At 42.2% G+C, this 27555-nt stretch overlaps 1 protein-coding gene across 3 annotated transcripts in view; it reads left to right on the top strand.

Moving 5' to 3' along the window:
• Window positions 1-27555, top strand: part of LOC142200973 (LIM zinc-binding domain-containing Nebulette) — a 183808-nt gene that overhangs the window by 35920 nt on the left and 120333 nt on the right. For all 3 annotated transcript variants that reach the window (XM_075271748.1, XM_075271749.1, XM_075271750.1), the window contains exon 3: window positions 27187-27271. In XM_075271748.1, the coding sequence (XP_075127849.1) occupies window positions 27187-27271 (85 nt within the window). The remainder of the gene's footprint in view (window positions 1-27186; window positions 27272-27555) is intronic.

A 27555-nucleotide genomic window follows, 5' to 3' on the forward strand; every position in this document is an offset into this window, starting at 1 on the left:
GGCATGTGGGCGGGGCCAGCACGGAGTGTGAGAGCAGGAGACAGCGGCGTTCTGTGGCCGCCCAGGGATCCCCGATGTCTGCTTGTTCACAGCGAAGGATGAGAGTTATCTCTGGACACTGGCAGGCTGGGGCTGTGGCATCTCTGCCTGCCGGTGTCCGGAGATGACTCTCAGCCTGCGCTGTGAACAAGCAGCACCCCGGCTCCCTCCATCCCTAAGTGCGGGGAGCGCGTCATCCCCCGGGGCTGCTGCTGCCCGGCCTGCAAGTGTCTGGAGTGCTTGTTCACAGCGCAGGCTGAGAGTTGACTCTCAGCCTGCACTGTGAAGATGCAGACACCGGGGATCTCTGGCTGCATCCCGCAATCGACCCATATGTCCTTTGCGATCGACCGGTAGATTGCGATCGACGTATTGGGCACCCCTGATCTATACACTGGGATGGTCACATCTATGAGGCTGATGGAGATAGACAAGTACAGCTCTTGACCTTGTCCATTGGCCCCATAGACGTTCAATGCTGCGGTAGGGCAACTTCTTGACTATCACTCCATTCCGACTCCTCATTATAGTCTAGCAGTGGTAAGGAATAAGGGGTAGGTCACCCATTTTAATGACTGATCGAGGACCCATTTACCCCCTATATTCTGAATAGCTGATAAATGTTTGGAAATTGACGACCCCGAATTCGTCAATGCATTGACATATTGTATAGTATTTTGCATTGCACCATCATACATATTATACATCTTACATGCAATCTTACACATGTATGTCTGTTGAATACATATGGAATCAGAATATTCCTCTGAAGGTTTTTTTAAGATTCATCTGGAAAATATTCGCGAGGCTTGTCCGAAAGTTTCAGTTTGGGCCAAACTTTTTGCTATTATTATACAGTGGGATCTCTTCAATAAGCGGATAGAGGTAGCCACTAGAGATGAGCGAGTACTGTTCGGATCAGCCGATCCGAACAGCACGCACGCATTGAAATGAATGGACGTAGCCGGCACGCGAGGGGTTAAGCGGCCGGCCGGCGTCAAAGCGGAAGTACCAGGTGCTTCCATTCATTTCAATGCGTGCGTGCTGTTCGGATCGGCTGATCCGAACAGTACTCGCTCATCTCTAGTAGCCACCATTCCTCCTCTCTCCGGGGCTCCGCTGTTGTGTCCAGTCATCTCCTGGGCCATCTTCTGCTCTCCTGGGTGATCACTGGGCCTTAGGAGCCATGTGGGATGGGTCACCATCATGACTTGGTGCCTATGAGGTAATCCAGGAGGCTGAGAGAGGACCCCTAAAATCTCCAGATTTTTGGAAAATTGCCCAGTTACTAATCAATGCACTCTACTAATTCCACCCTAACAATTAAACCCACATGCATGCCCAGCGTTATCTGAGTATGGGGTTGTCTGGAGGACGCGCTATCCGATAAATAGTTCCAGCAATTCACACCCGCACATTTACCTTGTCGTGGGGGATTTCGGCTCTTACAATGTGATCTTTGCTTTATAAGTGTTGGATGATCTTCCTTGGTGGTGCAGATGACAAATGCCTACAAGACGTTTTGTATTTTTTTTTTGTTTTTAATATCGCTTTGTGCCGAGCGCAGCTTTTTGATGTTTGCCTTCCAGGGATAGCAGTAACTTTTTCACCATCACATTGGACTTGTTATACCTGCCTGTATTTCTATAGTCTATTGTTATACTGGAGGGAATGTTCCGGCTCTATAATAATGGGGCAGCTGAGTATTCTCATATGATCAATGCCATGACTAAGGGACCGTTTTAATTCGTTCAGCTGATGGACCTTCTAGCTGGCGATGACAATGTGTCACCTGTGTAAATGGGATTTGGCTCCGATTTTTGAGCTGACTCTTTGATTCCGCGTATCCATGTCTTTTTCTAACAAGGACTTGAATGACAACCCAATGAAATGGAATTCACCTCAAATGAACAATTCCTGATTTTTTTTTGTATGTGTGTCCTTTGTCGACCTTAATTTTTGTAAGTTTATGGTATCCAAAGTTAGAGAAATATTTCCCTCCCTAAGGCTCTGTTCACATCTGTGTTTTCACTGCATATTCAGTCATTTTTACAGAAAAGCTACATGTAATGCTATATTTAACATCACAGTAAAAGCCTGATGGGCACCATAATAGGTCAATGGGGACAGTTGGTCTGTCATGCCACAGCTGGCATTGAATGGTGGTTCCCATTTAGGACATAAACCAAGATACAGATTGAACAGACCCTAAGGCCAGTGTCAGGCATCTTGTAAATGATTACAAGTGTGATCTGATCAGATACTGAGTCTTTCCACAAGAGGGCGTAAAAGTGACTCCCAGCTTCCCTATACAAAGGTAAGGCTACTTTTGGGTAGTGTACTTCTTGACGAGAGATTATTGACTGCACTGTGCACTCAAATGTTTGCCCAGTTGACAGAGTTTGAGATGGCCGCATTGTCTCACTGAGAGAAACCTATCTCGACAACGTGTTCTCCATTTAGGCCTTCTTGACCTAGCAGTTAGGAGGTGTTGGTAGCCATGGTTGTGTTAGGACTCTCACACATGGTGAACAGGCTACAGACAGACAAGCAGGAGTAGTTCTGACAGATTCAGCAATATCTGAATGTTTTGCAGTTGAACTAAACAGAACTTTCTAGGTTGACTTTAAAGGGATTTTACCATTAAACTACTTTTTTTTCTAATGAACACGTCGGAATAGCCTTAAGAAAGGCTATTCGTTGCCTACCTTTAGACGTGGTCTCCGCCGCGCCGTTCCGTAGAAATACCGGTTTTAACCAGTATGCAAATGAGCTCTCCACAGCAATGAGGGCGGGCCCCAGCGCTGAGACACCGATGAGCGCGTCCCCATTGCTGCCCAGAGCTCTCTCCGGCGCCGCCTCCTTCTTCTGCAGCAACTCCGCCTCTTCTGGCTTCTCTTGCTCTTGTAGTTGTATACAGGAGCATAGAGAGGCCACCCCAAAATGGCCACCGGCCAGCTCCTGTATTGAACTGCAAGAGCGGCTACCCCAAAATGGCCACCGGCCGGCTCCTGTATTGAACTGCAAGAGCGGCTACCCCAAAATGGCCACCGGCCGGCTCCTGTATTGAACTGCAAGAGCGGCTACCCCAAAATGGCCGCCGGCAGCCATTTTTGGGTAGCCGCTCTTGCAGTTCAATACAGGAGCTGGCAGCCATTTTGGGGTGGCCTCTCTATGCTCCTGTATAGAACTACAAGAGCAAGAGAAGCCAGAAGAGGCGGCGTTGCTTCAGAAGAAGGAGGCTGCGCAGGAAAGAGCTCTTGGGCAGCAATGGGGATGCGCTCATTGGTATTTCAGTGCTGGGGCCCGCCCTCATTACTGTGGAGAGCTCATTTGCATACTGGTTAAAACCGGTATTTCTACGGAACGGCGCGACGGAGACTATGTCTAAAGGTAGGAGATGAATAGCCTTTCTTAAGGCTATTCCGACGTGGTAATTAGAAAAAAAAGTAGTTTAATGGTAGAATCCCTTTAAGGGGTTGTCCCATTATGGGCACTCATTTCCTATCCACAGAGTAGGGAATAAGTGTCCTATTGCTGGGGGCCCAATCGCCAGGTCCTCCAGTGATCAGGAATGAATGAAAAAAGCTGCAGAGTTGAGGTAGGACTGGGCAAGAGTGGGCGCATTTGCTTGGAGGCCATAGAGAAGGGGGTTACAGTAGCCAAAGAGGGAAATCATGGTCTAGCATTTGTGCCGTATCGGGGGTGAGGATGGAATGGATACAATGGATGTTCTTGAGTTGGAGGCGGCAGGTGGTGTTGAGGGCTTGGATTTGAGGCAGAATCAAAAGCTATACAAATAGAAAGAGTAATGTGAATAGGACCTAATATGCTGTAAACAATCTCCGCATCCATATTGTGCGCTCACGCATCATTGTTTTCCTCGAATATAAATTCATCTTATTAAATGTACAATCGGAGATGGCAGCAGATTTGCTTTGTACTGTTTTTATATCTCTCAATGGGATGAATGGTGTATTCACTTTAAGGGTAATCTATATCATCCATACCTGCATCGCTTGTAATCTAATCAATCCACACCCAATGCATGGCATTCAATTACCAGTGAAATAGTCGACTGTTGTCTCGCAGAGAAAAGGAAGCCCTAAACAAATACTGTCCTTGGCAAACGCTCTGGTCACATTCACAAAGGAAACTGATTTTGAATATGGATGATATGTTTAAGGTCATCTGACATATCAATAGTATTTGGTTCGCATGTCCTTGAAATTTTAGATTCTGCAGTACTGTTTTATATGTTTGCTATCCTGACAAGTCTTTAAGAAGCCCTCCTGTGACCTGCAATAATATTTTTGTCCCCTCTGCTTGAAAATAGCCCTGTGTGTAGTTTAGCGTAAAGAAATAATCTTCTGACAGTATTACTGTGAAGTTATATGCTTCCTTCTGGAGCGCTCATCTCCTCTTTGTGTCTCTGATGCACACAAAGCAGGGAAAAGTGAGAAAATGGACAAATTTGAGCTATATTTGGAAAAAAAAAAACATCATACCTTTAATAAATGATCCCACTCTGTGCAACTAAGGAGCAAAGACGAGATCGGTGCTGCAGAGGGGGCACCTAACTTCAGAATAAAGTTGTCAGTGCTCAGTTTCAATTTTTTTAAATTTTTCAAATTTTTTTCCAACTACTTCTTAATTTTTTGGATAGACCATCAATCAAAGATTTTACAGCGCAACCCGATTTTCTTGCATGTGACTAAGCTGCACACAGGCCATGTGATAAAGTAACAAGACATCACAAGCGAAAGTGGCGGTTAAAGGGTGCAGTTGATCCACAAAGGTCCCAGGTTTTGGACACCCTCTGATATTACACTGATGAGCCCAGACCACCCCTTTAAGCTAGTCATACATATGAGATAGCTGTCAGACAACTATCCCGCCCATTTCTCCTATATATATCCATGTATATATATGCAGCCCATATTGAATACAAAAGAGGACAAAGCCACTTATCTCCAAATCGTGCACATGAAATTGAACTGTCCGATCCTTGAAAGGACCTCATACACATTAGATGACCAACTGAACCCATCAGTATCGGGATGATCTGACCTCTTGTATACGGGATGCCATAGGCATTTATTCGCAGTGAAACACAGCTTTTTTTGTTGCAGATTTTGTTGCGTTTTTTTTTTTAGCCTAAAGAGATCAGTGGTACCGCACGCTAAATAATTAAGCGTGGTGCTAGCAAAAAGAGTCCTTCGACCCGTAGATATCCACAAAAGTAATTTTGCTGCACACACTTTTGATTTAAAGTGGAACAAACTTTCTGATTTTATTGTAACAGGATTATTGACGCCATTGACACAATGCAAAGTAGTATTGACAAATAAACTAGATCCGTAACATGATCTTTTTTTGACGTTTCGGTCCTTAGACCTTCCTCAGAAAAGATCCTGTGAGGCTGGCATGTAGGAGAGATGGTCAAGGCGTTTTTTTTAGCCTAAGACCTGAGTGATTACAAAAGGATTGGGAAATACTCAGTGGCGTAACTAGGAATGGCGGGGCCCCGTGGCGAACTTTTGACATGGGCCCCCCCCCAAACCGACGCCGAAGACCTCGACTGACCCCCTCCTCCACACTCTTTTATGTCCCTTAGTAAGCCCTGCACACAGCATTATGTCCATTAGTGGCCCCTGCACACAGTATTATGCCCCATAGTGTCCCCTGCACACAGTATTATCCCCATAGTGTCCCCTGCACACAGTATTATCCCCCATAGTGGTCCCTGCACACAGTATTATCCCCCATAGTGTCCCCTGCACACAGTATTATCCCCCATAGTGGTCCCTGCACACAGTATTATCCCCCATAGTGTCCCCTGCACACAGTATTATCCCCAATAGTGTCCCCTGCACACAGTATTATCCCCAATAGTGTCCCCTGCACACAGTATTATCCCCAATAGTGTCCCCTGCACACAGTATTATCCCCAATAGTGTCCCCTGCACACACAGTATTAACCCCTATAGTGTCCAATGCACACAGTATTATCCCCCATAGTGTCCCCATATATCCCACTGTGGACACCTATAAACAAAACCCCCAGAGTATAATAATCAGAGACCCGGGGGAATAAAAACATTAAAAAAACAGAAACAGTTGCTTACCTGTTCCCCGGCTCCTAGGCTGTCGGCCGCCGCTCTTGTCCTGCTTTAATGACGTCGGACGTCACATGACCCGGGAAGCAGGCCTGGGTCATGTGACGTCAGACACGAATGACGGAGGCCTGGCAGGATCGTGGAGAGGTAAGTAACACTGTTTGTTATGTTTCTTACCTCTCCCGGTCCGCCGATCATTATACTCGAGGGTCTGCAAAGACCCCCGAGTATAATGATAGTGTTTGTGGGGCCCGCGGTGTCACTTACCGATCCCGGGCCAGCCAGGATCGGCAAGTGAATAGGGCCCGTAACGGACTATTGAAAAAAATAAAAAAATGCAGCGGTAGCGGGCCCCCTAATGGCCCGGGCCCTGTGGCAGCCGCCTCCGCTGCCTCTACGGTAGTTACGCCATTGGAAATACTGTATATAGGAAGCTCTTATACTTCTACCTTCCGCTCCATCCATTCCTGACTTTGGCTCAAAAAAAGCAACAAAATCTGCAACAAAAAAATGCAGCATTTCCGCAATATGGGGCCTTAGGCTGAGACCCCACATTGTGGAAACACAGCTTTTTTTGTTGCAGATTTTGTTGCGGTTTTTTGAGCCAAAGTCAGGAATGGATGGAGCGGAAGGTAGAAGTATAAGAGCTTCCTATATATTTCCCAAGCCCTTTGAAGCCATTCTTGGCTTCGGCTCAAAAAACTGCAACAAAATCTGCAGAAAAAAATAAAGCATTTCCGCAACGTGAGGCTTATGTTATATCCACATGCTGTTATATCCACATGCTGTGACCCCCCACCTCGTGTCCTACAACCAAGTCGGCTGTATTATTATTATTATTATTATAATTATTATTATTAACATCAATCTGCACAGAGAACTAAATGATCCTGCAGTGTGTCTGTGTTTCTTTCTTTTTTAGTTGCTCTGATTCCTAGGATTTCTCTATCTGCCATGAGCTTCTATGTGTTTCTCTCCTGTTATATACTACTGTACCATCTATGAAACTGTATCACTGAAATTTCCCCATTGTGGGACTATTAAAGGAATATCTTATCTTATCTTATCTTATGTAGGTTTTCGTTGGCCTATCTAATATCTACCACATTCGTAGTATTTCTCAATTTATAGTGATACTAGCTGGTACCCGCGACTTCGTCTGCGGTGATTGTAGCAGTGGGTATATACAGGCGTGGGTAAGGTTTTCGAAGTGTGTATAAGGGATGGGATATGAAATGTAAGTTTGTATCTTGTTTTTGCTGTAATTCAGAGAATACGTGAGACTTTTGTGTTGAAGTTACTTTGTATTTGAGCTGCTATACGGTGTTGTGAGAAACTTTACATAGTGACTTTGAGACAGAAGTATTTGAAGTTAACCCTTTCCCGTCGATGGCATTTTTTGATTTTCGTTTTTCGTTTTTGACTCCCCTCCTTCTAAACCCCATAACTCCGCTCCCAGAGTCATATGAGGTCTTAATTTTTCCTGGGACAAATTTTTCTTCATGATGCCACCATTATTTATTCTATATAATGTACTGGGAAGCAGGGAAAAAATTCTGAATGGGGTGGATTTGACGAAAAAATGCATTTCTGCGACTTTCTTACTGGCTTTGGTTTTTGCAGCGTTCACTGTGCAACCAAAATGACATGTCCCCTGTATTCTGTGTTTCGGTACGGTTCCAGGGATACCAAATTTATATGGTTTTATTTACATTTTGACCCCTTAAAAAAATCCAAAACTGTGTTAAAAATTTTTTTTTTTGAAAAGTCGTCATATTCCGACAGCCGTAACTTTTTTATACGTCCGTGTACGGGGATGCATAGGGCGTCTTTTTTTGCGAGGTCGGGTGTACTTTTTAGTTCTACCATTTTTGGGAAATGTTATTGCTTTGATCACTTTTTATTCAAATTTTTATCAGAATCAAAACAGTGAAAAAACAGCGGTTTGGCACTTTTGACCATTTTTCCCGCTACGGCGTTTACCGAACAGGAAAAATATTTGTATAGCTTTGTAGAGCGGGCGATTTCGGACGCGGGGATACCTAACATGTATGTGTTTCACAGTTTTTAACTACTTTTATATGTGTTCTAGGGAAAGGGTGGTGATTTGAATTTTTAATCCTTTTTATTTGTTTTTATATTTTTTTTTATTTTTTTTAAACTTTTTTTTTTTGCATTTATTAGACCTCCTAGGGGTATTGACATGGGTGGGCGGTGTCGCGGATTGTCAGAGCGGTGGGGGTCGTCAAACATGGCTGCTCCGGAGCGTTAAAGAGAGCCTCCTGGAGTATCGTTAAGGTGAGGGGCAAAGTGGTAAAGTATATGTATATGAGATTGTGTGGGGTTAGGGGCGAGGCTGCAGAGGGCAATATGAATTTTGTGGCTTGCTATGGTCCAAAGTGTGTGAGATTGCAGAGATGCTGGTGTGAGTTTGGGTTTTGTGGGGGCCTAGCACAAACGTATGTGCGCTATTATGACGAAAAGTAGCCTATTGCGCAATCGGGTGTAGTGACTATGTTTGTGGAAACTTTCAGCCAAATCGGTCGAGCAGGTTTTGCGTGATTGACTAACAAACATCCGAACACACAAACCCACAAACATCCAAACTCACAAACTTTCACATTTATAATATTAATAGGATAATGTACTGGGAAGCAGGGAAAAATTCTGAATGGGGTGGATTTGAAGAAAAAATGCATTTCTGCGACTTTCTTACGGGCTTTGGATTTACGGTGTTCACTGTGCAACCAAAATGACATGTCCCCTGTATTCTGTGTTTCGTTACGATGCTGGGGATACCAAATTTATATGGTTTTATTTACATTTTGACCCCTTAAAAACAAATCCAAAACTGTGTTAAAAAATTTTTTTTTTGAAAAGTCGCCATATTCCGACAGCCGTAACTTTTTTATACGTCCGTGTATGGGGATGCATAGGGCGTCTTTTTTTGCGGGGTCGGGTGTACTTTTTAGTTCTACAATTTTTGGGAAATGTTATTGCTTTGATCACTTTTTATTCAAATTTTTATCAGAATCAAAACAGTGAAAAAACGGCGGTTTGGCACTTTTGACCATTTTTCCCGCTACGGCGTTTACCGAACAGGAAAAATATTTGTATAGCTTTGTAGAGCGGGCGATTTCGGACGCGGGGATACCTAACATGTATGTGTTTCACAGTTTTTAACTACTTTTATATGTGTTCTAGGGAAAGGGGGGTGATTTGAATTTTTAATCCTTTTTATTTGTTTTTATATATTTTTTTAATTTTTTTTAAACTTTTTTTTTTGCATTTATTAGACCGCCTAGGGGTATTGACATGGGTGGGCGGTGTCGCGGATTGTCAGAGCGGTGGGGGTCAGCAAACATGGCTGCTCCGGAGTGTTAAAGAGAGCCGCCTGGAGTATCGTTAAGGTGAGGGGCAAAGTGGTAAAGTATATGTATATGAGATTGTGTGGGGTTAGGGGCGAGGCTGTAGAGGGCAATATGAATTTTGTGGCTTGCTATAGTCCAAAGTGTGTGAGATTGCAGAGATGGTGGTGTGAGTTTGGGTTTTGTGAGGGTCCTGGCACAAACGTATGTGCGCTATTGTGACGAAAAGTAGCCTATTGCGCAATCGAGTGTAGTGACTATGTTTGTGGAAAATTTCAGCCAAATCGGTCGAACGGGTTTTGCGTGATTGAGTAACAAACATCCAAACATCCAAACACACAAACCCACAAACATCCAAACTCACAAACTTTCACATTTATAATATTAATAGGATATTTTTGGATTTCTACTTTTTGTCTAGTGCTGTTACTATAGCAGTGGTGTCAGTTCTGAGGTTTATTCGGTACTGTTCATCTCTAGTCACTTCTCATTTGGCACATTTTCTCTCTAATGCATTTTCCTACATAAAATTGCTATTAATATAGAAATTCCGGGAAGAAGATCTTTTTGGATTAGAAAAAGAAAAGTCATATTTGCAAAGTCAACCTTTATACAGTTCACTCATTAGGTTAATAGATATGTACTGTATATACTGACAACAGTTATATACACAGATATTTTCATCAGTGGCTGGATATAATTCAGCTTCAGATTGATGATTTAGATCCTGCTGGGATTTCCCGCTGTGATAGGGAAGAGTGAGCATCATCATTTATAGTCTGGTCACCGAATGAGTGAAAATTTTTAGATTTGCATTCAACTAAGAGTATTTTACATGTACATCACATGCATGGGTATTCCTTTTTGCTTGAGTGGTGTTTTTTGTATTTAAGAATAAGTTTTTGCAGATAGTCTTAGATAAATGAGGGTGTGGCTTAGATAAAAGGGGGCATGTTTTATGTTAAAGGGGGCCTTGCTTAAATAACAGGGGGCATGTCTGAAATGAAAGGGAGTGTGGGTTAGACAAAAGAGGCATGTCTTAGATTAAAGGCGATAAGGCTTAAATAAAACGGAACATGTTTTTTATTAAATGGGTGTGGCTTAGATAAAAGGGGACATGTCTTAGATTAATGAGATCATGACAGATACAAGGGATTGTGATCTACTTAGAAAGAAGGTACGTCTTAGATTAAGGTAAGTGTTCCTTAGATAAAGGGACATGTTTTAGATTAAAGGGATCTTAGTTTAGATCAATGGGGGGCATGTCTTAGATTTAAGGGGTCTGATTTTGGTAGAAGGGGGTATGTCTTAGGTTAAGTGGAGTTTTTCTTAGTTATAGGGCACATGTCTTAGATTAAAAGCAGTGTGATTTAGATTAAAAGGGGCATGTCTTAGATTAAAAGGAGTGTGTCTTAAAAAGTGCACCAAAATTGAGTCAAAATTGGCTCAAAATACTGGCAACCAAGTACAGTACAGTATCTAATCTTGGTTAAAAGACGCCATAGTGGAGATTAGGAAACATTTCATAACACAATATTGTAAAATTTTTGTAAATTTAATCAATACAAAGATAAAATTATTGCATTTGTCTACAGAACCCCTATAAGGTCTCCATTTTATGTTTGTCTATGTCCGTTAATGTCCATTAATGAGGTGGCACTCAGAGCCCTCTCTGTGGGCACCATTCTGTGGCACAGATTATATTGTGTGGGGGCCACTTTGCAGCATATTGCACTGTGTGGGGCCCACTGTGGAGCGTATTGTACTGTGTATTGGCCACTGTGGAGCAAATTGTACTGTGTGAAGTCCACTGTGGAGCAGATTATACTGTGTGGGGGCCACTGTGGAGCGTATTGTACTGTGTATTGGCCACTGTGGAGCAAATTGTACTGTGTGAAGTCCACTGTGGAGCAGATTATACTGTGTGGGGGCCACTTTGCAGAAGATTGCACTGTGTGGGGCCCACTGTGGAGTGAATTGTACTGTGTATTGGCCACTGTGGAATAAATTGTACTGTGTGAAGTCCACTGTGGAGCAGATTATACTGTGTGGGGGCCACTTTGCAGAAGATTGCACTGTGTGGGGCCCACTATGGAGCGTATTGTACTGTGTATTGGCCACTGTGGAGCAAATTGTACTGTGTGAAGCCCATTGTGGAGCAGATTATACTGTGTGGGGGCCACTTTGCAGCAGATTGCACTGTGTGGGGCCCACTGTGGAGCGTATCGTACTGTGTATTGGCCACTGTGGAGCAAATTGTACTGTGTGAAGCCCACTATGGAGCAGATTATACTGTGTGGGGGCCACTTTGCAGAAGATTGTACTGTGTGGAGATCACTTTGCAGCAGATTGCACTATATGGGGCCCACTGTGGAGCACATTGTACTGTGTATTGGCCATTGTGGAGCAAATTGTACTGTGTGTGGGCCCTTCACTATTTTTATCACACAGTATCTGTTTTATAGCAGACAAGTGACATTATTACAGATCATCTGTAATTGTCCGTGTTGGCACTCTGTGATAAATTAGTGGGTTTTGGGTTGCAGTTTGGGCACTCGGTTTGTAAAAGGTTCGCCATCACTGGTCTATATCTTGCTGCTGTATTATCTGATGTATCAAAATTCCATCCAACTCCAAAATTCCATCCAAAACTCCAATTCCATCCAACATGACTAACTCTGCCTAAACTTTAGAGCTGACGCAGTAAAGGGAGACTATGAATAGGAAAACCAGAAAATACTTAGGATTATATAATCAAAGTCTTAGCGACACGTAGAATGCTTTATATTCCTACCTATGTATAGTCACTGGGATTAAAAGGGACAAAATTCTTTTTTTTTTCTACTGTTCGCATCCCGCTAAATCCTTTTATTACCTGCAATGAGTCACTTTACAAAAAAAGAGAAAAACAAAAATTTTAGCCAATTAATGTAAAAAAAAAAAATCTTGCTCAAGAACATTACACAATGCTGTAATTGTAGAATCCTAGGAGTTTCTTCTTGGGTGTGCGGCACGTGGACCAGATGAATGATGTCATTATACTATAGTTTATGTATGTTCTATGGGTACAGCAGATAAGAGCCTCGGTGTGATTGACGTGCCCCAATTATAAGACTGATTACAACATCGTTTCCACCCAATTCCTGTAAAACTAGATTCTGTCACTAGCGATAAGACACAAGGTAGTAAAAGGGAAGATACATGTTCAAACCTATTCTAGGAATATATTAAAGGGAATGTATCACTCGAAAATAACCTATTGTTAGAACCACGTTTTTATGTTTAACATTGATTGATTATTTTTTTCTTAATTTTCCATGTTATTATCTGTATTTTAAAAAATGGCTGTTGCAAAGAAATCTCCTGCAGAAAATAGATAGTCTCAGTATATTATTAGGCTTAGTGGTCAGAGTCAGAACTGCAGATTTTTTTTTTTTTAATATCGATAACAACATGGAGATGTTATTGAATGTTTGAAAAATAATTAAAAATACGTTTCATGTAAAAGTTGATTTGAATAAATAGGTCATTTTCTGGTGACGCATTCTCAGTGTTGCTTCTTTCACTTGTGGCCTATGAATAACATTGGCACAAGATCTTATTTTTACGTGCGAGGCTGGTGAAGTGTTGGTGGATGTAGAGAATCCTTCGAAGAGGAGACGTGTATCACAGTGGAAATGATTCATCTAAAGTCTATTCCCACCTTCAAAAACATTCTACATGAAAAATAGAGCAAATTTGCAAATTCTCTATTTTGAATTACTTTTCTTCATACTTATCAATACTTTTCTATTTTAATGGTTGCCCTTGGACGGTGACAACAGTAGGCGAGTACAGTAAACTCCTCTATAGCTTGCAGTCCCATAGAGAATGAATGGAGTTGCAGTGTGCATGCTTGAACTTATACTCTATTGCAATGGAGGAACGGAAACCTTGTTTTTGTGATTGATGGGGTTACCAGTGGTCAAACTTCTGCCGAGTGGACAGTCCCCTTAGGGCTAGCGTAAGCTAGTAGCAGAAAAAAAAGCGAGATGCCCTATCTTGTCACTTATCCTGCGCCTGATTCAGCCATTGCGTCCGCGGCCTGATACTCCCTCCCGATTAGGCCCATTCATTCAGGCCTAATCTGGAGCGGAATGCACTGCATCGGCATACTGCGCGGCTAGCCATGACGGAATGTTCACCTGCGGAATCCATTTACCGCCTTCTAAACATACCCTTAAAGGGGTATTCCCATGACGCTTGTTCACTAACCTGCAGGCTGTTGTGCTCTCTTCACTTCCTGCTTTTCTGAGCACATTGGTGGGCGGGGTTTCACTTGCACAGGATTGGTTGTAAATGTATTTCCACAGTGTGAAGCTGATGTAGCAGAGCTGGATTTAAGTGAGCTTGCATTACATACAGAGGTAACGGACTCCCTATCTCAGCCCTTATCAGCCAAATTCAATTAAACCGACTGATAAGAGCTCAGAAATCCTGGAGCTTTCACCTCCCCTATCTGAGAAGCTCCGTTACTTATCAGACACAAACAACTCAGAGCTGCCCCTCCCCCTCCCCCCCCTGAGAGCAGGCAGCTACATCACTTGACAAATGAGCAGATAATCCCAAGGACCATAGAAACGGAGTGTAAACAATGAAGTGAATAAATTAAGATAGCGGCCAAACAAAGCAGTTTTGATAAAGCAATGCATTTAAGAAAAGTCTTAAATCCACATAAACTAGCAGTATAGATAGGATCCTTGTGATGGGACAACTCCTTTAAAATGTACCTGAAGTTGAAATATCTGCAGTCTCTTTTTTGACTATATAAGCTTTCATGTATGGTGTCCTACGAGTTTTTGTGCTGCTAATATTCTCATTATGGCTGCAGCAGATTTTACATTTGTCTCTGAGGCATGTGGCATGTACAATAAAGAGTAACTGTGCAATAGCAAATATACAGCTGAGTAAAACTTAAGTGAGAATAGTATAGGACATCTAGAATTATTGAACTGCAAATATATGTCAAATACATGCAGGCATGATGCATTGGAGAGCAATCTATGAGCACAGTCATTACAGCTGCCGCTATCTGTGAATAATATTAAAATGTATACAGTAATAATAAGTAAATATTTGCAATTTATTTCTTTTTCTGGTCCCCTGAAACATTTTTCATATTGATGGCATATCCACAGCACAGGTCATCAGTATTGGTGAGGGTCCAACACCCAGACCTCCCATAGGTCAGGTCACCACCAGGAAGGAGCTCTATGCTAGGACCCTGGTGCCACTTCTATGCAGCATTAATGGTTTCAAGTTCCATACATCTCTACAGCTTCAAAGCTGGATTGACTGATCGGTGCAGGGTCTGGGTGTGGGACCCCACAGATCAGACAACGATGACCTTTGCATCATCAATATGAAAAGCAGTATGAGTCCCAGAAAATCCCTTTAAGTTAGTGCACAATAGTTACAATGCGTGCTGTGCCCAGTCCTTCTAATAATGCATTTCCATACAGCTCTTTCATCGATGCATTATGTACTGGGAACCTGGAGTATGATGCAGTGAAAACCATAATTGCAAACATAACTATACCTCATTCCCACAGGAATTATCTGCGCTCCGCACGTACCGTGACTGATAAATAAACACAATGGAGTAAGACCGCCATACAATAAAACCCCTGTCCCCACTTTATGACTAACAGGGGTTTGTTTTTGTTAATGGGTTTGGTTGGAAGTGACTGTGCTGTAGTGTGGGAATGAACGGGACACGCCTGATCCTCATTAACACAATATTGTAATTGCAGGTTTAGCATGTCGGGCTCTGGCTTCAGGGCTGTCGCTGCTTGGATTGCAATGGGAAAAGCTTCTTCCAAAAAAATCTGCATTGCCAGTTTATGATAAAACTCTGCATTGAGTCATTTATTGTTTTGCGGGCACTTTGACATGAGAGCTTGTATGCCGAAATTACATGCAGGAAATAATAGTAATCAGAAGTGACTGCTACAATAAAGTACCCGGGCTCTCTGATGGCAGGATTATCCTATTAATATTATAAATGTGAAAGTTTGTGAGTTTGGATGTTTGTGGGTTTGTGTGTTCGGATGTTTGTTAGTCAATCACGCAAAACCCGCTCGACCGATTTGGCGGAAATTTTCCACAAACATAGTTAATACACCCCATTGCGCAATAGGCTACTTTTCGTCACAATAGCGCACATACGTTTTTCCCAGGACCCCCACAAACCCCAAACTCACATCACCATCTCTGCAATCTCACACACTTTGGACCATAGCAAGCCACAAAATTCCTATTGCCCTCTACAGCCTCGCCCCTAACCCCACACAATCTCATATACATATACTTTACCACTTTGCCCCTCACCTTAACGATACTCCAGGAGGCTCTCTTTAACGCTCCGGAGCAGCCATGTTTGCCAACCCCCACCGCTCTGACAATCCGCGACACCGCCCACCCATGTCAATACCCCTAGGCAGTCTAATAAATGCAAAAAAAAAACGTTTAAAAAAGTAAAAAAAATATTAAAAACAAAAAAAAAAGGATTAAAAATTCAAATCACCCCCCTTTCCCTAGAACACATATAAAAGTAGTTAAAAACTGTGAAACACATACATGTTAGGTATCCCCGCGTCCAAAATCGCCCGCTCTACAAAGCTATACAAATATTTTTCCTGTTCGGTAAACGCCGTAGCGGGAAAAATGGTCAAAAGTGCCAAACCGCCATTTTTTCACTGTTTTGATTCTGATAAAAATTTGAATAAAAAGTGATCAAAGCAATAACATTTCCTGAAGATGGTAGAACTACAAAGTACACCCAGTCCCGCAAAAAAAGACGCCATATACATCCCCGTACATGCACGTATAAAAAAGTTACGGCTGTCGGAATATGGCGACTTTTCAAAAAATTTTTTTTTAACAGTTTTGGATTGGTTTTTAAGGGGTCAAAATGTAACTAAAACCATATAAATTTGGTATCCCCAGAATCGTAACGAAACACAGAATACAGGGGACATGTCATTTTGGTTGCACAGTGAACGCCGTAAAACCAAAGCCCGTAAGAAAGTCGCAGAAATGCATTTTTTCTTGAAATCCACCCCATTTTGAATTTTTTCCCTGCTTCCCAGTACATTATATAGAATAATTAATGGTGGCATCATGAAGAAAAATTTGTCCCGCAAAAATTAAGACCTCATATGGCTCTGGGAGCGGAGAAATAAAAAAGTTATGGGGTTTAGAAGGAGGGGAGTCAAAAACGAAAATCAAAAAATGCCATCGGCGGGAAAGGGTTAACTTCAAATACTTCTGTCCCAAAGTCACTATGTAAAGTTTCTCACAACAGCGTATATATAGCAGCTCTAATACAAAGTAACTGCAACACAAAAGTCTCACGTATTCTCTGAATTACAGCAAAACCAAGATACAAACTTACATTTCATATTCCATACCTTATACACAGTACGAAAACCTTACCCACGCCTGTATATACCCACTGCTACAATCACCGCAGGCGAAGTCGCGGGTACCAGCTAATTATAGTGTAAAAGTAACATTTGTGGGCCCATGAAAATAAAAATCAGATTTGGGGACCCCTAAATTTCAATGAGACATCTGTTGTACCACCATATGTCTTATGTCATGTGATGTCTTATATCTCTGTAGGGTTATATATGAAACAACAAAATTGTGTGATATACAGTACATTGGAGTCATTCATATAGACAGTGGTTTCTTGCCTGGTGTCCTGGATCTTTGGATACTCCCACTTGTCTCTGATGTGGGTTGGGAATTTTAGTGTCATGTATGTAGTAGCGTAACTAAAGTCTTGTGGGCTCCGGTGCAATCTTTTGTCCGGGGCCTCCTTCGTCATCCCTACAGCGAATTCTTGATAGTGATGGTTACTGGTGCTAAGGAGTTTAATCCACCTTAGTGTGGTCGGGGTAATCTCGGGGTCTCCTTGGCTTATGGGCCAGATGGAAGGTGCAATCTCAATACTGATGCCAGTGTTTAGGGGCTCCCTAAGGCTCCCGGGCCCCAATGTGACTACACCCTCTGCACCTCCTCAAGTTACACCCCTGCATATACTGCATATATGGTTTACTGAAGGAATAGCATTTGCCTATACTATCCTGCACAAGCCTACCCCTGCTGCCTAGTTTTTTTTTAACCCTTTCCCGCTATGTTGGGTATTTAAATATGTCAGCCGTTCATGAGCTGAGCGGCCACCATTTGTGCAGGGTCTCTGCTGTAACACTGATCGTGGACATTAAGGCACCCCGCACCTCCATAAACGCTGATCAAGGAACTAGTTTGCTGTAGATTTCTAGCCCCTGGATTGAGATCTGGGGCCAACAATCTGTTGCCATGTCAGCCTATTGTATGATTGTCAGCCATTGTGTTCTATTGCAGGCTACTCTATGCCGGAACCATCCCCAGATAAGAACCTTTTGGTCCTGTTCTGCTTAACAACCATATCTTCTGTCTGCTGCCTGCCCTGACTTTCTGCCTGTCTACCAAATTGCCAGAACTCTGCCAGCCCTGACTTTTCTTGTGTGACTACGACTACTGCCTGTTGATTATGAGCCATGTATCAGTGTCATGTTATCCTACCCCTTGACAACACTGTCAGTGACCAACTGCTTCGCCCCAAGTGAAGGTCCTTCCTCCCAAATGCGGTCAGGCTACATAATCTACATCAGACCAAGCGAAGAGCACAGAGAACTAAATGATCCTGAAGTCTTCCTTCTTTCTTTTCTTCTTTAGCTGCTATGACTCCTAGTACTTTTCTCCTCTCTGCTATTCTGAGCTTATGTGTGTCTCCTTCTGTAATATATTACTGTTATTATCCTGTATCCGTATTACTATGCTGCTGTAACACACTGAAATTTCCTCATGGTGGGACGATTAAAGGGTTATCTTATCTTATCTTATAAGGCAGATTACTTATGTGATAGTAATATGAGGAATACCTACTGTGAAGTTAAGATGCCCGTACAGAGAGAATACTGGGAAATCCATTTGACTCCACTTCCAAGTTTAACCCCTAGTCAAATCCATTGCAACGCAGTGGGTCCACACCTGTTATGCGCTTAAAAACTTACAGTTTCATTGACCGTGACCCCTTTAGCACTTTAATAATCACCCATTTAACTGGGCAGGATCTACAGAAAAGTTTATCCTGATCTTCCTGATTCTTGAGCCCTATATACTGTACTCTTCTTCACTTCCCAAACTATTTGCCTGCTGTTTCTCCCATTCTACATGGGCTAAGCTCAAATAATCATATATGACACCCAAAAAGGATAGGAAGATTTCATGATATTAAGGAATGTGGAAAAATATAAAGATGGTGACTCCCAGCCCCGGGCTAAGTTGTGAGAACAAGTGCTGGAGGAAGGAATGTAGAAAAGTAGAATATAGATTGGTAATATATATATAGAGAGAGATTGATTATTCTGGATTATTCTGGCCAGGGGCCAGTTATTTGCATTGACTTGCATGTGTTGTAGACTAAAAACTAATTTAGTCATTGATATTTAGTAAAAATTTTGAAGCATTTGTCTTCTGTAGCTTACAGGCGTTACACTACATTGCAAGCTGCAGAATGCCATTCACAGGAAAATCTTCTCTAAGGCTAAGGCCCCACCGGCCGGAAACGCCACGCTAATGCGCTGCGGGAACAACCGCGGTGTGAAAGCATCGCGGTTCCTCCTGCAGCGCTTTGAACAGAATGTTCATGGAGTTTTCCTCCGTGGACTTTTTAATATTTTAAAAATTTAATTTTCGCAATTTCAGCCATCATTCAATTGGAGCCCAAGTGAACAAACAGAGATTACAACAAGGTTATAGATGACTGCCAGTGATTCATGGGAAGGTACGACTTGTGAAACATTTACAATTTTTATCTAGAATCCTTGTATGGAGATCTGCCAAACAATGAACCTTCTTATAGGAATCATAACCAAATATATAGTCAAATATTGCGCCGAAGATCCCTCACAATGGGACGTTATCAATCTCTTGTTACGACAACCACATTGTCAGATATGGTAGTCAAAACATGTGCCATATTACTGTTTAAGTTAATATGCCAATGAAGTCTTTGTGGCAATGAGGATGTTGCCATTGCTCCAGAGAGGTAAACTTCAATGCCTTGGTTGCTCCAAGGGATATACTTTGTACTATCTCTAGTGGTCACATTCAAATGAATGGAGTGGCAGTGCCCATTCCCAACCAGAGTTTAATTTAAGCTGGGGTACAAAATACCCCTCTTTTTGTCTTCAATAGGAGTTCTAGTATTGGACCCCCACTGATCAGAAAGTTACCCCCTATCTAAGGTTGGTATCTCCAATCCAATGGGATTGGACTTTAGTGTGCCTATGTATGTCTTTGTATGGCGCCACCAGTTTGATATGCGAGCTGCCGCTCTATTCATGAGAATGGAAATCCCAGTGATGGTTTAAGCTGGACTCATAATGGGGTTGGTAAAGGTTGACTTAAGATGGGGCTGGTAAGGAGTGACTTATAATGGGGTTGATAAGGGTTGACTAATAATGGGGTCAGTAAGGGCTGATTTATAATGAGGTTGGTAAGGACTGACTTATATTGAGGTTGTAAAGGTTGAATTATAATGCGGTCGGTAAGGATTGACTTATAGTGTGTCATTAATGATTGACATAATGGAGTTGGTAAGGGTTGACTTATACTGGGATTGGTAAGGGTTTACTTGTACTGGGATTGGTAAGGGTTGACTTATAATGGGGTTGGTAAAGAATGACTTATACTGGGATAGGTAAGGGTTGACTTATAATGGGATTGGTAAGGACTGACATAATGGGATTGATAAGGGTTGACTTATAATGGGGTTGGTAAATATTGACTTATAATGGGATTGGTATGGGTTGACTTATGATGGGGTTGGTAAAGATTGACTTATACTGGGATTGGTAAGGGTTGACTTATAATTGGATTGGTAAGGACTGACATATAATGGGATTGGTAAGGACTGACTTATAATGGGATTGGTAAGGGTTGACTTATACTGGGATTGGTAAGGGTTGACTTATAATAGGATTAGTAAGGGTTGACTTATAATGGGATTGGTAAGGGTTGACACATACTGGGATTGGTAAGGGTTGACTTATAATGGAATTGGTAAGGGTTGACTTATACTGGGGTTGGTAAGGACTTACTTATACTGGGATTGGTAAGGACTGACTTATTATGGGATTAGTAAGGACTGACTTATAATGGGATTGGTAAGGGTTGACTTATAATGGGATTGGTAAGGACTTACTTATAATGGGATTGGTATGGGTTGACTTATAATGGGGTTGGTAAGGACTGACTTATACTTGGATTGGTAAGGACTGACTTATACTGGGATTGGTAAGGACTGACTTATAATGGGATTGGTAAGGGTTGACTTATAATGGGATTGGTAAGGACTTACTTATAATGGGATTGGTATGGGTTGACTTATAATGGGATTGGTAAGAGTTGACATAATGGGATTGGTAAGGACTTACTTATAATGGGATTGGTATGGGTTGACTTATAATGGGATTGGTAAGGACTGACTTATACTGGGATTGGTAAGGACTGACTTATACTGGGATTGGTAAGGACTGACTTATAATGGGATTGGTAAGGACTGACTTATAATGGGATTGGTAAGGTTTGACTTATAATGGGGTTGGTAAGGGTTGACTTATAATGGGGTTGGTAAGGGTTGACTTATAATGGGGTTAGTAAGGACTTACTTATACTGGGATTGGTAAGGGTTGATATAATGGGGTTGGTAAGGGTTGACTTATACTGGGATTGGTAAGGGTTGACTTATCATGGGGGTCAGTAAGTTTTCCATCAGGCTTCCAATAGTTTTGAAGGAAATAATACCCCTACAACTTAGGGCTCGTTCACATCAGTGTTGTGAACTCCGTTCTGCAGGTTTCCGTTTCCTGCCTAAAACAGGGGCAGGAGACAGAAACCTGCAGGAGTCTCTCTCACCCATTCATTTGAATGGGTGAGAAAGCTGTCCGGCCGTGAGCGGCGGTGAGCGTTTTACGCTCTCCGCCGCGAAACCGGGTTTTATAATCCGGACACAGAGTCGGACATGCAGTACTCTGTGTCCGGATAAAAAAATCCGGTTTCGCGGCGGAGAGCATAAAACGCTCACCGCCGCACCCGGTCTGACAGCTTTCCGTCTTCTGGCATGCAGAAGACGGAAACCATAGAACGGAAAGAACGCTGGTGTGAACCTAGCGTTACACTATTCTTTCCCTCTACACTATTGTGCGTCCTAATGGAAAGTGGATAAGGCTAATGTGTACAGAGCCTAATATTGTGTGTGTATTTCTGTTTTTGCAGCAGGGCAGGATTAAAAACTAACATGATGAGTGTATGAGAAGTCTTTGTGCGGCTGTCAGCACATATTTACATGAGGTTGAATGTGAAGCTACCAGTTAATGACCCAGTTTCCATGGTATCTCTTGTACTTGAGGTTGTGACCCACGTATGGAGGTGTGAGAGAGCAGTGGGAGCCTTGTGCAATGGTGCCGACTACGAGAGCTTCCAAATCTTTTCTGTGTGTTACACATAGAGCGTAGTCATTGTTCAGCGCCCTCAGCCAATTTGTACATTCTTGTTAAAGAATGTGAGCAATGTGTGTGCATGGGTGATCCTACACGACACCACGTCCCTTAAAGACACATCATAGCACCTTTTCTATGTCAGGCTAAATAAACAATTGGGTAAAGGATACAGTAAGGATTAGACTTTCCGCTCCGTCCTCTATTCTGTATTGGAGATGGGGATTGTCAAGTATCAGGTGCAAAAATGGATCCGAGTTGGTCATTGATATCCGTGAGGAGCAGATGCCAGAAGCACAATGAGGACAAACAGGGATGTGCAACATTTTAGGCAGGTGTGAAAAATGCAGCAAAGTAAGAATGTCTTCAGAAATAGAAGGGTTAATAGTTCATTTTTGTCTAGTAAAATGAAATGAATGAATAAAAGAGAAATATAAATCCCATCAATATTTGGTGTGACCTTTGCCCTTTGCCTTCCATCAGTTCTTCTCGGTACTTGCAGACAGTTTTTGGCAGGACTCAGCAGGGAGGTTGTTCCCGCCGCCATCTTGGAGAACTAAGCACAGTGGATGTCGCTTGCTCCAATCCGTCTGTCTCTTCATGTCACCCCAGACAGACTGGATGATGATGAGAGCAGGGCTTGGTGGGGGCCATACCATCATAAATGAGTGGCACCTGCAGCCAATGCAGGGTATATGAAGACTGGCATTGGAAATGCCAGACTTAATAAATTTGACCCATTGGGGTGAATTTATTAAGACTGGCATTTCACTCGCCAGTCTTTACAAATTCCCCTATAGCTGAGGTCATCTTGCTTTCTTCTCTACTCTGCCCATTTTTGCAAAAAGTAGTGGGTGAAGCGCAGAACGTGCACCAAAGTTGCACCGCATTAACCCCCAACTACACCAGAAATCTGTCATTCATAGTTTGATAAATCGCCGCCCCCCCATGTGTCTCCCAAGAAGAGATGCCTTTATATATGGATTCAAGTAGTGAAATGCAATATATACAATGATGGTGACTATACAATGGTGGTCCTACTTCACTGTTACCACTAGGTGGACCCCCGGGCTATGCCCTGATTTGACCTTGTTCATAAATAAGTCTTTGACCTATGGGAGAACTTTTTGAAGAACCTATGCAAAATTCAAGAAAAACAAAAGATGTTATTGAGGACTCTTAGTTAAAATTCTAAATGATCAGTCAAAAAAACCAAAAACACAAGCCATGTAAAAATATCATCTTACAAATTTATTGAAAATACTAATAAAAATTCCAAAAAAATCAGACAATGATTGGCGTTACTATATCTTACCCTACTATACAGGGCTATAAGGTAATGCATACTGCTATATATGTATCCATCTTAATGTATACGGAGAATATGTACTCCCAAAGACCAAAATAATTCGGCGGGCGCGTTTATTTACTACCTTGTCACTTACGTCTGTTCTACTTAGAAGTGCGAGCTTCCTTTCAAGAACAAACGAGGGAAAGAGAGAAGGGAATATGGCTGAATTATTGCTTCCTATGGCTGTTACTTACTTTGTACATCTGCTCATGTTATTCCGGTTTGATATTGTTTGGTTTCTCACGTGTGCAGTCTGTACAGGCGTGTATCTACAGTGTCAGGCTCTACGTCTTGAAGTGTCTGAAACAAACCACTTACATTCCGTACATTCCGAGAGTTGCGGGATTTTTTTTTTACAGCTGGAACACTTGTCTTGCCATCCAAAGTACAATATACTGGATGGAAACTTACTGGGTCTATAAAGGTTTATTGGACTCTGTATAAACAACACTAACGTGCAAAAGTTTTAGTCGGTAAGAATGCTCTCAGAATCAGAAGGGTAAATAGTTTATTTTTGTCAATGGACGAAATGAAGCGAGAGAAGAAAAGAGAAATGGAAATCCCATCAATATTTGGTGTGACCTTTGCCCTTTGGAGGAGGAGTCCTGGAAGTGATGATACGACGTCCATGCAGCCTTGATCTCAACATCATCCAGTCCATCTGGGATGACACTAAGAGACAGACGGATTGGAGCAAGCCTACATCCACACAAGGTCTGTGCTTAGATCTCCAAGATGGCGGCGGGAACAACCTCCCTGCCGAGTTCTGCCAAAAACTGTCTGCAAGTACCGAGAAGAACCGATAGAAGGCAAAGGGCAAAGGTCACACCGAATATTGATGGGATTTACATTTCTATTTGCTTCATTTTTTTAATTGAGAAAAATAAATTATTATTATTATTAATAATAATAATAATATAAAAAATAAACAATTAAATATAAAGAATATTAAAAATTAAATATAAAAAATAAACAATTAACCCTTTGATTTCTGAAAGCATTCTTACTGTGCAGCTGTTTTCACACCTGCCTTAAACTTTTGCACATTGCTGTAGCCTAGCAGTGGTCTAAGCAGGGGTGTAATACAGTGTTTTATACGCCCTATACATTATATTTATCCCTCTGCATAATACATGAGTACTCTTTGGAGCTGTGCCTGCTTCCTATTTCTGTGCCCACTTCCATATTGAAAGACCTTGAAAGACTTTGCAAAAAAAAAAAAAAGTTCTGAAATTTTTTTCCGATTTTTAAAGCAGATAAAATGTGAGTGAGGATGATGGTGACAGATTCTAGACAGTTATTAGGATTTGCATTAAAGGGAATGTCCCACAATTGATATTTGTCACCTATTCACAGGATACATGATAAACGTCTGATCTCTGTGGGTTCCAGTTCTGGGGCCCCAACTCTAATGGGGGTCCAGAACCCCCTGCTACTCCTCAAGGTGTGACTGTTTCTGTCAGCCCCATAGACATTGAATGGATCTGCCCCGATAAGCGGAGATGACTCCCAATCACTAGATTGGAGTCCAGGCCTCAAACAGGTAGGACCCCTATTTTAGTGGAGACAGCTGGGGTAGGAAGGAGTGGGTAGGAAGTTCCTCCGTTACTGTCATTTTTATTTGGTACAGTGCCATTGGGGTGAGGATTTTCTATTTGTTTTACATTGTGTCCCCATAAGGTCACCATAGACTTTGAGGGGCATTTGAACAGCATTTTTTGTCGGGAGAGGGGGTCTAATTGTTCCTGTAACTGGGACTAATATATTTAGCTCCAGTTGCAAGAGGCATGCATCTTCCTTTTTATAACTGCAGCGTTTATCTGGGTTCTCTAGGACCCAGAAGCTTTAACAGTCTCTGATCCCTATCAGATCACATGACTACCGGGTCAGAGGGGAGCCACATCATGGCTACCATAGCTGTGTGTACAGCACTCATTGAGTAATGTGTATACAGCGATTGGGAAGGCAAAACTGTCCCTGCCGTCTCTAGAGGAGCCCTGGTCATAGTTACAGCCGGGTCCCTGGTTCTGCAGGTGGACAATTTCATGCAACCCTGCAAGGACGTACCCTTATATCCTTGCAGGGTTGCGTGAAATTGTCAACCTGCAGAACCAGGGTGTAGACCACCTAGACGTGTATAGTCATGGGTCTGAACTTCCAATTATAAAACCACTTTCCATAAATGAATAGTACATGTTAATATAAGAAACACTGTAATAGATCTTATTAAAGAAATCTGTTTCCTTCTCCACTTATCAGGCTGCTCTCCTCCGCCTCCTTATCTTCCCAATACTCTGCCTTATACACAAAACTCTTTTCTCTAGAATCATAGCAGTGTCAAAAACGCTCCCTCCCTCACATTTGCTGTTATTTATGTCTTTTCCTGCAGCCTCCTCCTCCCCCCCATCCCTCTCCATAGACTTCTATGAAAAAAGGAACTCAGTTTGATAAGTGGAGAAGGAAACAAATTTCTTTAATAAGATATACTACAAAGTTTCTTCTATTCACCAGTACTATTCATTTATTTAAGTTATTTTATAATTCTAGGTACCCTTTAAGGTAAGTAAAGCTGCAGTGTACAGCATGGTGGTGAAGGCAATACAAACATAGTTCATATATCTAAATAGCCAAGGAACCAACACTGAAGAACCCACGGGCTTGTTAGTATCACCTATAGTGATGATGATGATGATGATGATGTTCCTGTGGGCTGATGATATGCGGTGCAGCATCGCGACGTCCATGCTGAAGGTGACGCATAGTGAAATATAATGAAGCAGAAGGCTTGTGCGTGTGGCCAAGTGACTCCAGCCCTCTGTTATGTGTAGTGACATTGACAAATTAGAAGAGGATGCCTTTCCTCGTACCCTACCTTGCAGCTATGGAGCAGGCGGCGGAGCGAGATGTGGTAATGCTCGGCAATGACATGGTGGATCAGCTGGGGCTGTCACTTCTCATCAAATGCAATATCTGGCCATCTGTGTCATGAAAACATACAGAATAAAAACAAAATATCCCCTTCTGGTCGCATGCTGCTTGGCTATAGTCCCAGACATCAGATAACATATGTCTGAAGAGCTCCTAAACCATATGGCACACTTTGCTTTTAGAGTGTCAGCTCTTCTGGACAGTATACTAATGGGTATGATCTGTCTATGTGTATTGGGTTGGATTGAATGTTGGTATCCCTCCATTTGGGAGGGACAACCTATAGGTATGGGAAGTCCAAGACGTGTACTACTGTGGAGAGCAACTGAGCATGTGCGTCCACCCATCTTAGGTGGACATACACAGCGCTATAGATTTTGAACACTAGGTGGCACCATACTATATAAGTAATTATTATAACTATTCCTTGTGTCATTTCTTAGCAGCCGATACATAACATACATTGTGTATATTCTATGTTCTATACAATGAATAGAATATTCCCCGTTTTTGTAGCGTCATAACTCATTTATTTCTGCAAAGAGCATGGAGCATGAAACATGGATCATAGCCATTGTTGTAATGGTGGCTAGTGACTATGAGGAGTATACGAATAACAAGACACCATGGGAATATTAGCCATTCTATATGAGATCTGACAGCATGAAAGTCACGTCAATTGTAGAACAACATCTAGAAATCAGTGTATACCCCTAGTGTCCGGTCCATCTCATATACTTCATAAGGGATCTTGCTGTTGAATTGACAAATTTTTTCTTTTTTTATAGACATTATCCGAAACAGTCCTTCACCACGGTGGCAGATACTCCCGAAAACCTCCGACTGAAGCAACAGAGTGAAATCCAGAGTCAGGTAATGTAGACCCAATGCCGTTCTATTATATAACCTGACCTCCGATTAATGGGTCATGTGTTCTCTCATTGCCTCCCCGGACATGGATGGTTTATTACATACTGACATTTTCCATCAATTACAATTGAGGGGTATATTATGCATTGTTCTGTTCCTCTGTTATTCCTCCTGTCAATCTGTAAGACACTTTCTCCACTTCTCAGGTCTAGCTATGTACTAAGTCACAGCCTGTAAACGTAAATGAGAATATTCTCTTTCACGTGACGCCGAGTGGCGTAACTACC

The sequence above is a fragment of the Leptodactylus fuscus genome, chromosome 4, assembly GCF_031893055.1.
Source record: "Leptodactylus fuscus isolate aLepFus1 chromosome 4, aLepFus1.hap2, whole genome shotgun sequence".
NCBI lineage: Eukaryota > Metazoa > Chordata > Amphibia > Anura > Leptodactylidae > Leptodactylus > Leptodactylus fuscus.